At 40.4% G+C, this 14,144-nt stretch overlaps 1 protein-coding gene across 4 annotated transcripts in view; it reads right to left on the reverse strand.

Moving 5' to 3' along the window:
* stard13b (StAR-related lipid transfer (START) domain containing 13b) overlaps window positions 1-14,144 on the reverse strand; it is an 88,688-nt gene that overhangs the window by 39,831 nt on the left and 34,713 nt on the right. Inside the window, exon 1 of one of the 4 annotated variants that reach the window (XM_034866323.1) lies at window positions 1,308-1,734. The exons of the other annotated variants lie outside the window; for them this stretch is intronic. Coding sequence (XP_034722214.1) covers window positions 1,308-1,431 — 124 coding nt within the window. The 5' untranslated portion in view covers window positions 1,432-1,734. Of the gene's footprint in view, window positions 1-1,307; window positions 1,735-14,144 lie in introns of those variants that run through there. 4 annotated transcript variants of the gene reach the window in all.

Raw genomic sequence — 14,144 nt, forward strand, 5'->3', positions numbered from 1 at the left:
GAGAAAAGAATCCAGTGTTAATGTGTCAAATATCAACGCAACGCGGGGCTCAGTGTCATGCCTCAGGACACACAGCTGAGCAGAGCAGGAGTCCTACTCTCTGCACAAAATACAACGGCATTGTGTGAGAACTGAACAGCAGTTTTGAATATCGCTACACACTTGGTCTTGTCTCTATTTGTATGACATGAGGAAGACGGAGCTGTTTTGGCATTTCTGTGGTTTTCCCACACGAGGAGCTGATGTGGTCAATTCACAGCACCTAGTGGTAGACGTAGGTTACTGAACAAATGATTGATTTCCACTCTTCACACACTCTCAACACCAGGGCATGAACCTAAAATCTTCAGTGAGTCTTTCAAATGTATCCTAAAGTAGCCTTAATGTTATATCCAAAAACAAGTATATACACTGTATGCTACTCTATGCACATATACCCCCCCCCCCTTTTTATTTGAAGCAATATCTTACCTATGAAGTTTAATATTCTATCAAATGGCAATGCCATCAACCAATAGATGTTACTGCTGTTATGTGCTCTTTGAGCACAGATCAAATGATCAAGTGTTGTCCACTCTCACTCAGCTTTCCATTACCCAAATAAACGTACTCACCAGCGCCGCCCTGCGGCAGTTGCAGGCCGGTGCTCATTGAGAATGGCGAAAGAATGAACAATAATACTATGTAGTCAAGGATTTCCTACACGTGTGCAAAAAGTTGATTACACTGTATTTGTGTTTTGTCTTGCATTTGAATCCCATACAACCCATTGAGATGCATTAGCCTATATATTTTTCAAAAACATTAAGCTATGTAGCTCAATTGAGCCAAGACTTAAATGTACTCTTAAATCTCCAATCCATTTCCAAACGTCGTCCAACTTTCCCCCACAGCTTTGTAAATATAAATACAGCTGGACCACTATGTGATATGACAATCGGTGGGATTTTAGATAGGAATACTCAACAACACACAACTTCAATGGAAAAATTAGTAGAACTTAATGTTTTTTTAAATGCATTGGACAACATGCACAATAAATATCTATCTATCCATTTAGGATAAATATGGCTTTGCACTGCACCATAAGCAGCAGATTACACTGATAAAAGCCTATACCAAGACAAATTAATACCTTTTCAAAAATACATTTCCCCTCTATTTTACAATGCGATGCCACTTACTACGCACCGTGACTTAGCCTATGTCATTCAAATTGCTGCTATCCAAATCTTAAAATATGAATGACACGCCCTGTGTGTTCGCTCTCTCAGCGGGCTAGGGTGCGCTTGTAGCGGGCTACTGACCTGCCAGTCTCCGCTCTCTGACATTCTTCCAGAGTAAGTCCCAGGCTTTGGACGTGGAGCTCCGCAGCTGCTCGCTGAAGGAGCGCCGGAGCTTCAGTTTGGTGGAGTTTCTTCTAGATGTCATGGCAAATCCTCCACTCGGACATTATATCTAAATCCTCTTCGTTCCACACAAAAAAAAACCGGTTATGTTAAAGTCTCCGGCAGAAAATCTCCTTTCCTTTTCCCGGTTAGAAACTTTCTACTACAGCAGCAGCAAACCTGACTTTGGAGCCCGCTCTTTAAACGCAGTGGTCAACATTTTGTTGAAAAATAAATATATTCCTCTCGCTTACAACGAAAATCAATTAAAAAAACGAGTCAAAGTTGTAGAGTGATTGTAAAGCAGCAAGACAGACTTCACACTTCATACCAGATGTGTGTGCGTCTTTGTGTTTGTGTGTGCGTTTGTGTATGTGGTAAGGGAATCACGCACAGCAAGCGCTACTCAGCCGTGATACCTTCAAATGCTGCGGGAAATGTGGGAATTATCAACAGAGCACACATGATCCACCTAACAAAATCATAGACAGTTAAAGAAATGAACCAACAGATCCCGTTGCTCTGGACGGAGACCAGTGAAGGAAATTATCAAGGGGGTAAGCCTCTCCTCTAAGTGTAGCTCCTATGGCGCCATTTTAATGCTACGAAGCCATCACCCGCCGTTAGCATTCCATTGACTGCCATTCACATTTACGTCACTTTGACAGCGAATAACTTTACAACTGAAGTGTGTTAAAGACTCTATTTGTCCGTTGTGTATTTCTAAAGAAAAACAACAATGTATAAAAGGCTCCATTACCTTGTACCTCACGTTATGGCTTCGTAGCAGACGTTTAAAATAGGCTAACGATTGTGTCATGACCACGCAACTTACTGTCGCACAGTAGAGGAATTACCGTACTGTCAGGAGAAGCACGCAGACAGTTTGGACTTAAATTAGCTGTTTAAGTTTAATTAATATTGTTAGCTAGTTAGCAGTGATTAGCCTGTACCTATGTTATTTTCTAACATGTACCTAAGCTCTCCGTTTCTGCTGATTGGGAATGATTGAGATTTATCTTGGCACAGGCACAGCTACCAGAAGACTTACAACTTCACCGGAAAAGAGCTTCTAATAGACTTCACTTGTCTCCGTCCAGAGCAACGGGATCTGTTGATCCATTTCTTTAACTGTCTATGGATATTGGAAGCACTTTTCCAGTGATAGTTGAGCGTTACAATACAGGAGTGCAGAAAACAATATGCAATAAAAAGCCTATATAAAGTAGGCCTTACAAAGCTGGCACAAACTTGTGTTGTAAGTAAGCCGAAGGATATGCAAAAGTGATATGGTGATAACACAGTTTACATTAAAAGACTGTCTCTCTATGTCACCGCTTAACCCTCATGATGTCTTTCCATCACAATTGAAAATCAACACTTTTGTGAATGTATGTAACTCTTTCTTATGTTCTTGTCCATTTTTTCAACACTTTTGATGCTTTTTGTTCAATGTTTGTCCCTTTTTTGACGTTTTCAACACTACGTAACACTAACTTATTAAGTTTAGTTTTACAGTTATTTTTTGAATTTATGGTCAATAAACCTCATTTACAGGAAATGATGCCTTATGTTTGTTTGAGTTATAAAAGCAGAAATTAGGAATTATTTAGACTAAAATTAAAGTAATGTATGTTGATGGATAATTAGAGACTGGAATATGTCAACTTTTACTCAATTTTATTTCAAAACCACTTCAATTTGTTTTTCAAATACTAAAAAACTGAATAAGACGCCCCAAAATTAGTGAAAGTAAAGATTTGTACTTGCCAAAGAGCGTTGTGTGGAATCAATCATGTTATTTTGGGTAATTACAATTGGGTAGTTAAAAAGCACATTGATAAAGGAAAACGGGTTAATTAGACCCGAGGACAACGTAAGGGTTAAAGGGTTAAAATGCAGATATTGCAAATGGTGGATCAGTTAATGATTTAGAAGAGTTATAAACACAACATGCATCGATAGACAGTCTGTAAGAAGCTAAAACGTGGCAAGGAGGAGCCGGCATACAGTTAGAGCAGGTTGTGGTCTAGTTAGTGATGTAGAACAGAAATAACATAGTAAATATGACAGACAATCTATAAGAAAACTGAATGTAGTAAAGAGTTGATATACAGTTACAGTGCAAATATATATAGAATTATACAATACACAAAAGAGTATATTGCTTAACCCTTGTGTTGTCCTCCCGGGTCAAAAACAGACAAAGATTTGACATTTTTGTCCCTTTTTCAGACTTTTTGTTTTTGTTTTTACTAACACCACCTTACTTCCACTAGTTTTACACAACTTTTTAAAATTTCGATCCATTTTTTGTGATAATTTGGTTAAAAAGAAACCCATATTTCAGATATGGACAGTTTTTAAAGGGGTCAAATTTGACCCGAGGACAACAGGAGGGATAATTCTGTATATCTCGAAACAGATGGTGAAATTGGTCTTCATTTTATAAGTAATAGTAATAGTTTTATAAGTATGTATCTTATTAAGTAGACCTATAGATGATATGTAGCTTATGCGGGCTATTGAATTTTAAGCTTTGTTTAATTTTAAATGTCACACTTTATCACCTTGAAAACCTACATTTTTGTAATGTCCCATGAAGGTGCCCCCCCTTTGCAATATATAATGCAACCTTTGGAAAACATCACAAGGAGGCCGCCATATTACGTTCGGTCATGGTTGTGTGAATACAGATGGCTCCTGCATGATGATTTATCCCAAAAGTACACTGAAAGAACTTTCCACGAAGGTTTCCATAACCATGCAATGTTCTGGTCAAAAAATATTGGACTGTTGGAGATTCAGTAGCCATTCATGTTGAGAAAACTCCTATGTTAACAAGCATGATAATTAATAATACATCAGAACTTATATAAGTCATTTTAGTGGGGGAAAAAGCTGTAAATCTACAGATATAGACAGAGTAATCAAATGTAGAAATGTACATCTCAGAAGTACAACATGGATGAAGTAACCCTTCAAAAAGCATTTCCAGAAGCTTCTTCCAAATAAAATGGTTTCTCGTGAGTACACTGTCCTTGAGACTGCATGCAGCTGAAAATAGCAGACATACTACAGTAAATGAAGATGACAAAATATCAATTGTAACAATGTCTAGATGCATTATCCAATGTCAATTTCCACTTTAATCTGCAACAAGAGCATCAAGTAGCCCAACCTCGAGTCACATGATTACTGGAATAAAACAACCACCAGACAAAGTTTTAAATCCAAATACATTCTGCCCAATTTTTTTTTAGATCAATAGTGCTTCCAACAATTCAAATTGAAGACTCTGAAGTAGGAAATAGAGATCTACGTGAAGCACCTGAATGCATCACAAGCCTTAAACCGCTCAACACCACACACACACACACACACACACACACACACACACACACACACCTCAGATTGGTCTCACTATCTTTGTGGGGACCCGTCATTGGCATAATGCTTTCCTTAGCCCCTTACCCTAACCATCACAACTAAATGCCTAACCTTAACCCTTACCCTTACCCTCTCCCCTTGTGCCCCTGCCCTCTACCCTAACCTAACCATAACCTAATTCTAAATTGAATCCTAAAACCAAGTCTTAACCCTCAAACAGCCTTTTAAGGTTGCATGGTCCAGCATTTTGGGCCCACAAAGTTGTCCGGACCCCACAAGTATACAGTATTTACAGTTTTTGGACCCCACAAATATAGGTAAAGAAGAATACACACACACACAAACACACACACACACACACACACACACACACACACACCCCTCTTAAATGACACAATGTGTTCAGTAGACAGGCAGCTAGCAGATAGTGAGGAGATTTTTGCTGCATGTGACAAAAAATGTTGTAGCCTAAAAAACGCGTGACATCTTTAATTAATCTATTATTTCCTTTAAACTGTATTGTAAAGGATGTAATTGTAAATTTCTTGCTATATATATTTTTTATCTCTGCAGGAAAGCTACTCCATTTTTTGTGGGGTGCTTTGAAAACCTTTGATTGACATGGACCTAGTTATTAACTATTATTAGGGGTTTGACCTAAATTTCCCATCAGCAGGATGTCGTCTGTTGTTTTAGAGTTCAGCGAGTTCTCCCCAGGTATAGGCTAGAGTAGGTCAATCCTTCAGCAGAAACAGTTTCAGCACCATTCAATTTTTGCTGTCACAACATCTTGCACCGCAGATGTGAAATAAAAAGAGAACCTCAGCTCATGTCCGAAAAGTAAACATGGTACATTCTTCTGTCAGGCTGCATACTAGAGCCCGACCGATAAAGGATTTTTAAGGGTGAATATATAAAGTAGATATATTTTTAATATCCTGAAATGCGTAACCGAACATAAACAGATTTCCCTAACATTAGTTATTTGTAGTCATTTACGAGTTCTCACTAAAATAACATGATAATTTGGTTTATTGTCACAACAGAACAGAGTAACATCAAAATATATTAAAGTTCTGATAAATAAAATGTATACAAATTCAAAGTTAGGATAAAGTCCTTTGAACAAAAACACATTAACAAAAAAAATAAAATCTGTGTTGTCAACAGGGACGTTGTAGAGGGCCCCCTGGTGGACAAACTATGCAACGCCAAAACTCATAACATGGTTGACCGTTTTTATTTTTTTATTTTATAAACGTTCCTTTTATAAATTAATCTCTAAAAAAATATATAGGTAGATCGGCCATTAAATTGGTCAGGCTCTACTGCATAATAGACACCAGCTTCAGTAACCATTATTCCATAATTGTTTTAGGACTTTCCTCCTATTATTGTGTGCCCATTCAGGCAGCGCATGACCTGGGAGCCGTGATATCACATCGGCTAAATTCATTTCTTTCCTCGCCAGCTGGGATTACTGTTATAACAGGTTTAATACCATAATAAACACACAGTCACAAAGTGACTGTCTAAAGATTGACAGTTTCTTAAATGAGCAAATCTCTGCTGACCTCAGCTTGCCCTCTCTGTGTGAAGCTGAGCTAACATTACTTCATTTCAATAAGGAGATAGAGCCACCGAGCAGGACGGGGGATTAACAGATTATTACAAAGACACATAGTGAGACAGGAGTGTGCAGCTGAGAGGAGAATATTAACGAAGGGCTTCAAACTTTCTGCTTATTTGCGGCGCGGAAACTAAATAATTCTCAGAGCATGACAGCTTTTCATCTGCAGGTGGATCTAACTGAATTTGCGACCGTTATTTTAAGGTTTAGAATGAAAAGAATGAAAAGAATGAAAGAAATGGGACATAAAATGTGACAAATTGGTTCAGCGTGGGTCTGAGGGAGGAACCTGTTCACCACTGATCAGCATGTTGCTATATATAGCCCCCTACAGGTGTCTCTATATAGCCCCCCCCTACAGGTTTCTCTAAAGAGCCCCCCTACAGGTTTCTCTATAGAGCCTCCCCCTACAGGTTTCTCTGTAGAGCTCCCCTACAGGTTTCTTTGTTGAGCTCCCCCTACAGGCTACAGGTTTCTCTAAAGAGCCCCCCCTACAGGTTTCTCTATAGAGCTCCCGTACAGGTTTCTCTAAAGAGCCTCCCCCTACAGTTGTCTCTATAGAGCCCCTCCCCCTACAGGTTTCTCTATAGAGCTCCCCTACAGGTTTCTCTACAGAGCTCCCCTACAGGCTTCTCTAATCAGCCTCCCCCTGCAGGTTTCTCTATCAAGCCCCACCTACAGTTTTCTCTATAGAGCTCCCCTACAGGTTTCTCTACAGAGCTCCCCCTACAGATTTCTATAAAGAGCTTCCCTAAAGATTTCTCTGCAGAGCGCCCCCTACAGGTTTCTATATAGAGCTCCCCCAACAGGTTTCACTAAAGAGCATGTCCAACATGTCCAATCTCCAGGCCCAGTGACTAACAAGGCAGGAATGGACAGACAGAGAGACAATAGCTTCCCTGTCGGCCCTGGACAGTAAAAGTGATGGAGGAAGTGCAGCAACAAGGTTCTGACCTCTCTCATCATGAATCACCAGAGAGGTAAACACAATCCACCACTGTGCCTCTCCTTTCTTAAATTATTATTATTTTTTGAAAACTAACTGGTACAATAAAGATGTGCATTATGGTTGCAAGGATCATTGTGGCTAGACGATGACTTAGGTTCTGGAGCAGTCTTTGGCAGTGAAAAGTAACAGCAGATGCAAGGAGAGGAAACATCAATCAGCTTGAGAATGTTTCCCTTTCGCTGACTCAACACCTTGTTTGTTTTGGCCGGACAGATTTTTTGAGAGCTTGTTTTTCCCATTTTTCCTGAAAAATTGACACATTTTCTGGGCTAGTTTTTGTCCACGCTCTCTCGCCATCTCCCTTCCCAACACACAGAGACACACACATCTATTGGTATCCAAGTTATCTAAATTCCAGAGTTTGAGTGTGTGTGCACTGTGTCCGTCTGGTGACTGATGTGGAATGCTGCCCCTTAGCTACAGTGGGAAAATCCCAGATGTGAGGAAACTGATTTCTCCTCCATGATTGGGTCATGTTGTTGGCCTGGAGGTCTTACGCCAAGCCCTCTTGAATAGTCTGGGAGACTGCTCTTCCCAGCCTAATGGAAACAAGGCTCGGGGAGTGGAGAGACCTCCCCTTCCATCTCCACCAAACCCCCCCCCCCCCGCCCTCCCCCCGGCCCCTGAGGGCTAGTCCCAAGCATGTGCTATAAATTTCCTGACCATATATTCCCAAGTCGAGTTCATTTTTCCAGAGCAGCCACACATGTTGTGTATATCTGGGTTTAGATTATGGGGTTGGGAGGCGGAGCTGACTTTGGTCCCAATCCATTAAAGTGGCCACTAATACTCTTTTCTTAGAGGGCTGTGTGTTGTAACATAACAGTTTTCTTGGAAGTGGAAGTTGCTCTTGATAGAATCATTAATTCTCAAAAAAATTATACATAACATCAATTCTGTTTTCAAAAAAGAGAGATATTACATTATAATATATATAACAGATTTTCACATGACTCCTCCATTATGTTTATCCACATTTTCCTGGAGGTTTTTATACGTGACATGGCGTATGGGATGTTTTGCATTAAACCTCAACACTGAGGCAGATAAAAACAGAACTAAAAAGTTTTTTTTCAATATGATAAAAAGTCTGGAAGCTCGCTGGGGTCAAAGTTTGTATAAAGAGGCTTGAAAAATGTAAAACTGGCATGACAAGCGTACGTGGCTATTGTTTCATTGAATGACAAAGCATGTAATGCTGTCAGGTCTGAATCTGTTAAGGCTGCGTTGCCCACAAAAATGCATGGGACACCATTTACACCCCCATCCAGCACCTGGTTTCTTTATCACAGAGGTACATTTCTCTTGCACTGCCTCCATTTCACTCTTTTCTCACAAAGGTGGCAAATGAAAAACAAACTCATGTTTTATTGATTTTAAGTCATTTCCAAGCTGGGGTTAAGTATCTTTTTTTTCTCACTAGGGACTAATTCCCATCACCTTTCTGGTGATGTGAAATGCACATTAGGGGCGTTGTGCTCCAAGGCATCTGCACAGCAATTACCATTAAATACAGCTGACAGGATAACTCTTCATAAGTTATGGCTTACTGTAGCATGACATTAGCCTCCATGAAACAAATTCAAAAAGGAAGTTGTTGTTTATATTTCAAGATGAGCGGCGTCCCATGAGAGGAGCTGGAGTTAGGAGTCTGACAAAGACCAACGGAGAAAATAACAGCTGCTTAAAATTAAACCTTCTGCAGGGCTTGTAGTTCCCTCACTTATATGACACATATAAGACATTTAGAGCCTCTTTGAAATTACAGTTTTCCTCCAAAGGTCCCAATCTGCTAAATATCATTCTCAAAATTCCAACAGAAGCATAAAGAACATGACCCTTTAATAGAAACCAAAGTGCTATCAACCTCTGTGTAAACATGTTATTCTCAGACCACAAAGCTCAATTATGTCAGTAACAGAGAAGAAAACAATTTTCGTGCATATGGTGACGCAAAAGTGTGTGAAATTCGATGCTGTATGCACTCCAGGCGGTTAGGTGGCAGTGTGAAGCACTGCAACTGCCTATTCCCTAACAACAGACTACCTGAACGCCTTTTCCCGTCTCTCTCCACACCGCTGACTTCAGACTTTTGCGTTTTTTACCCTTTAGACGGGAATGCAACAGTGGAGCATTTTTAACCCTCCTGTTGTCCTCGGGTCAGATTTGATCCCTTTAAAAAATGTCTATACCTGAAATATGGGTTTCTTTTTAACCAAATAACCACAAAAAGTGGATTGGATTCCATACGACGCTCTTTGCAAATACAAGTGATCACTTTCATTCCTGACAAAACTCATGTGTTCGTTCGTCTGATCTTAACTATTAGTCAAAATAATTCATAATTTCTTATTCTATATAAATGAGGGTTATTGACCATGAATTCCAAAAAGTACTGTAAAACTAGTGGTAGTAAGGTGGTGTTAGTGAAAACTAAAAAAGAAAGCCTGAAAAAGGGACAGAAATGTCAACTTATGTGTCCATTTTTGACCCGACAAGACAACACAAGGGTTAATTGGGTTAGGAAGCACCAGACACCAGCTGATACGATATCATCACAATACGTATGCCACAATATGATATTATTGAAATTTTAATATAACACATTGCAATATTCTGCGATATCTTGCAGTTTATAACTTTTTTTTGCAACTTCAAATTTTTCCCAATTTCAAATGATGTCCTCAAAAGAAAAACTTTTTCAACATCTGTTTGATCTAAAAAGATACATTTCTCTGTTTGATCATGTCACTTCAATTGTATTGCAGCAAAATGGGATTGTCGAGCAGACAAAATAACCAACACATATTTAATAAAAGATCCATACTTTTTTTTTTATATATGTGTTGCCTGTGTATCGATACAGTATACAGACAAAATCTGATAAAATGTTTATAAAATTCTGATAAAATGTTTTTACGTTGTCACCTGTGAGCGTTCTTGTGTAAACAGGGCCTAAATATTGCAATTAATAAAAATGAAAAAAAAAACGGACCTGATCGCCAGATGTAAAGCTGGGTGAACACGTGGATGACATCATGGCTTAAACGTTACATTTACCATAGCAGCTACTTTGAACTGCATGGCGCGAGAGAGTTTATGGCGATATGTGATCCCAACGCTAGATGAGAGAAATTCCCACACATTGGACCTTTAAAGATGCATGTGTGGACCGCCTTACTATTCTGCTTAACTCATCAGCCATGATAAGCTGGAAGTACAGTACAGTGCAGGTATTGTTTTCAAACTGAGAAACAAACAGGTCCTGCTGGGCCCTTAACTTTTATAGCTACTGAGCCACAGAGCAGGCAGGATACAGGAAGTCGGCTCTGCCTCTGCCTGCTATTGCTCTTTGATTACTGAGCCAACCTGTTTAATCAGGTCTGAAACCACGAGAAAGCTGTAGTGCTACACTGCCCCTGGACAGAGCCTCTTTTAACGCCACACTGTGTTTTTTGTTATCTGGGTACAGGTGGAAGTGCACAGCTATGTAAATCTCCAGTAGCATGGTTCCCCGTGGCCTTGCTTCAGTGAGGAACAACACAGTGTTTGGTCTGAGCCGTGCCACGCGCTCGGCCAGCCTGAGGACGGGAAGGTGACGGCTGCAGGCCCAGCAAAGAACAAACTTTTGCCTCCATGCAGCATCTAGAATCTCTGTGGTTTATGTGGGAAATTTGGAAGGCCAATATGGTTACTGTATCTACACCGAACCTGCGGAAATGTTCTTGACTTGGAAACCGTGTGTGTGTGTGTGTGTGTGTGTGTGTGTATGTGTGTGTGTGCGTGTGTGCATGTAGGAACACTGAGGAACTACAAAGTGAAGCTCCAGATTTGATAAAGCTTTGGATGGGAAAGACTTATAGTTTGGCTGTATTTCCAGCAAACACACACACACACACACACACACACACACACACACACACACAGGGAGACAACAGCACTGTTGACTGTTTAGTCACCACGTCCATGTGCGGGGTCCTAAGGTGGTGTGGACTGTCCTGGCTCATTTCCACTTCCTAATTCTTGTTTCTGCCTTTATTCTCTTTTGGCAGCTGAGTGCTGGACCAACCTGTTAGCTTTTGTGTTGCTTCACACACACCCACACGAATGCACACACACACACGCACGCACAAGCGCACACACAGTGCCTGTTCCCCTGTGACTGGCCTGCATCCTGACACGGCGGCCCACGTCTCCTTCCACTTAGTTTACAAAACCCAGGCCTAAATTCCTCAAGACACACACACACACACACACACACACACACACACACACACTTGTTTTTAAGGAAGTTGTCCCCCGAAGGATTTATTACTTCTTTTCTAATTGCCAGTGTGGGTATAATTGGGAATCAGAACAATAAACCTGTTTCCTCTCCCCCTCTAACATAAAACTAGGCAGATAATACAGTTTCTGTTCAAACAGCTCCATGAACACACAGGATCAACCCAGATGATTTAAAACTGGCAATAAATGATGTCCAAACATGATGGTAAGGGTTAAACATGATGATCTCATTCAGTAAAAGGGCCTTGAAGATGGTATCAAATGAAATCATTTGCTATTTTATGTATGATGGCTACAATAATTGCAGGCGAAATGTTGCAATTGCAAAAAAAAACATTTAAGATTTCAGACCAGGTTAACCAAATAGTTTCTCAAATTTTTTCACAACCTTGACAAATTACTGTATATACAAAGAAAAGTCCAGAAATACTACCAGGCTTATTCCCCCATCCCCTGTCAAACAGCCGAGCTGGCCTCTGCACTCAGGAAGCCACAAGTCATTTTCCATCTTTCCATGTGTGGAATTTTTCATGCACTCGTCATGCCAGCAGCACCCTTTATAGCCTGAGCTGGATCTACAAATGACGACGTGCTTTTAAATATAGCGCATGATGTCACTGATCTGGCAGTGGTTGGGAAACAGACAGATGGGGAGGAAAAATAATGGTACAATCTGGTTAAAAATGGATTGTCCTGCACCTAGAGTATATGTGGGCTTTAAATCTAAGGGGTTTCACCGAGTCCAGGTGTGCCTTTAAATAGTCAAAGAGCAGATGAGAATGCTTGGCCGTATTCAAACATTGGGGTGGAAATGGAAATGTGCTACGTTGTCTTTTCTTCTCAATACTGAATCCACCCCTAATGCACCACACATATCCTTTGGGGTGACAGAGAGGTAAGACAGATTCCTCCTTTTTTAAACCAAGTTGATCATGTGTTTTGATGCAGTCCCTTCACAAAGATAACAAAGGTCTCTTCTCTCAGTACACACAAGCTAATCCACATTGTTGGCCTTCAGGGGACACATTGGCTCTTTCCAAATTTTACATTTTTTCCAGTGTTTACCCAGAACTCAACAGAGCCGTTAATGTCTTCTGTTTTTATTGCATGCAGTCGAAAGACACACTGCATCATGGTGAAATGAGCCATGGCTTTATTAAATTGCTGGATGTCTGTAGCAGCTCCACTCAAAATTATTATTGTAAACATTATATAACAGATATATAACCGATGAAGTCAATCTAAAAGATGATTAAAATGTTCACTATAGTATATGACCATAAGTACCCTAAAGTTACTAAAAATCTCAAGTCCAAGACCAAGACTAGTTGAGTCCATGTCAAGACCGAGTCCAAAGAGGTTTAAGTCCAAGACAAGACCGAGTCTAGGAAAGTAAAAAAAGGTCTTATGCATGACAGTATCAAGACAATCATTTTGTCGAGTCCAAGACCGGACTCTGGTACTACAGCCCTGGTCAACGACTTTTCAGACAATAGTGTTTTTCCACCTCTGTGGTAACAGTAAGGCTCTTTCAACAAGATCAGAACCTAGTATATGGCTGGACCATGTAGGGTCAATGTGGTCTTAATTGTGACCAAATTGGTAGAAGGATAGTCAGGGACGGTGTCTATAATGGGAATATAGATGTGTAATATTTATCTGTACATCAGGGTACAAGCTGCAGCCTCTCGACTGCTGTGTGTCGGGGTTCAACTTCTGCATGCAAACACACCCACACACACACACGCGCGCACACGCACATACAGACAGACAGAGCCTGGATCCAAGTCAGCAGACAGCAGAGATCAGAGAGGTTTGAGGTTGTACGAATGATCCTACGGTCCAGCCAAAAATACAGGTCCATTAAGAAATGTTCTTCCAGTTTGGTAAGAACTTGACTGGTTGTGTGGCCAGGTTGGCTCGGTGTTGGAGCAGGCACACATGTAATGACAGATTTATCCCTTAATGCAGAGGTCCAATGTTTGATTCCAACCTGTGACGATTTCCTGCATTTCTTCCCCCTTTCTCACCTGGCTGTCCTATCAAAAAAATGTGTGGACGGAGAAGCCCAAGAAGTAATCATTTAAGAAAAGAATTTGACTGGCCTGCACAGAGCTTAACCTCATCCAACATCTTTGGGATGAACTGGAACTCCAAGCAGCATATCAACGATCATGGGTTTTTGAAAAATAGTACGATTCTTTTAAAATGATCTATTCCTTTAAAACCCCATGGCCATCCCTTGGGAACTATGTGACACTTGGTTCAGTTTGGACTTGTCTGTCACAACAAAAAAGACTTCATAACAAAACAGCATTGAGGTCAGAATCCAATAGAGCCCATTAAATAGCAACAGAGTTAATACTCCCGTTTACAGCGTAAAACATCCAAAGTCACATCTGATTTCAATTTTCGTCCCACCAGTCCCCTTTTATCATGT

The sequence above is a fragment of the Etheostoma cragini genome, chromosome 3 (genome assembly GCF_013103735.1).
Source record: "Etheostoma cragini isolate CJK2018 chromosome 3, CSU_Ecrag_1.0, whole genome shotgun sequence".
NCBI classification, from domain to species: Eukaryota; Metazoa; Chordata; class Actinopteri; order Perciformes; family Percidae; genus Etheostoma; species Etheostoma cragini.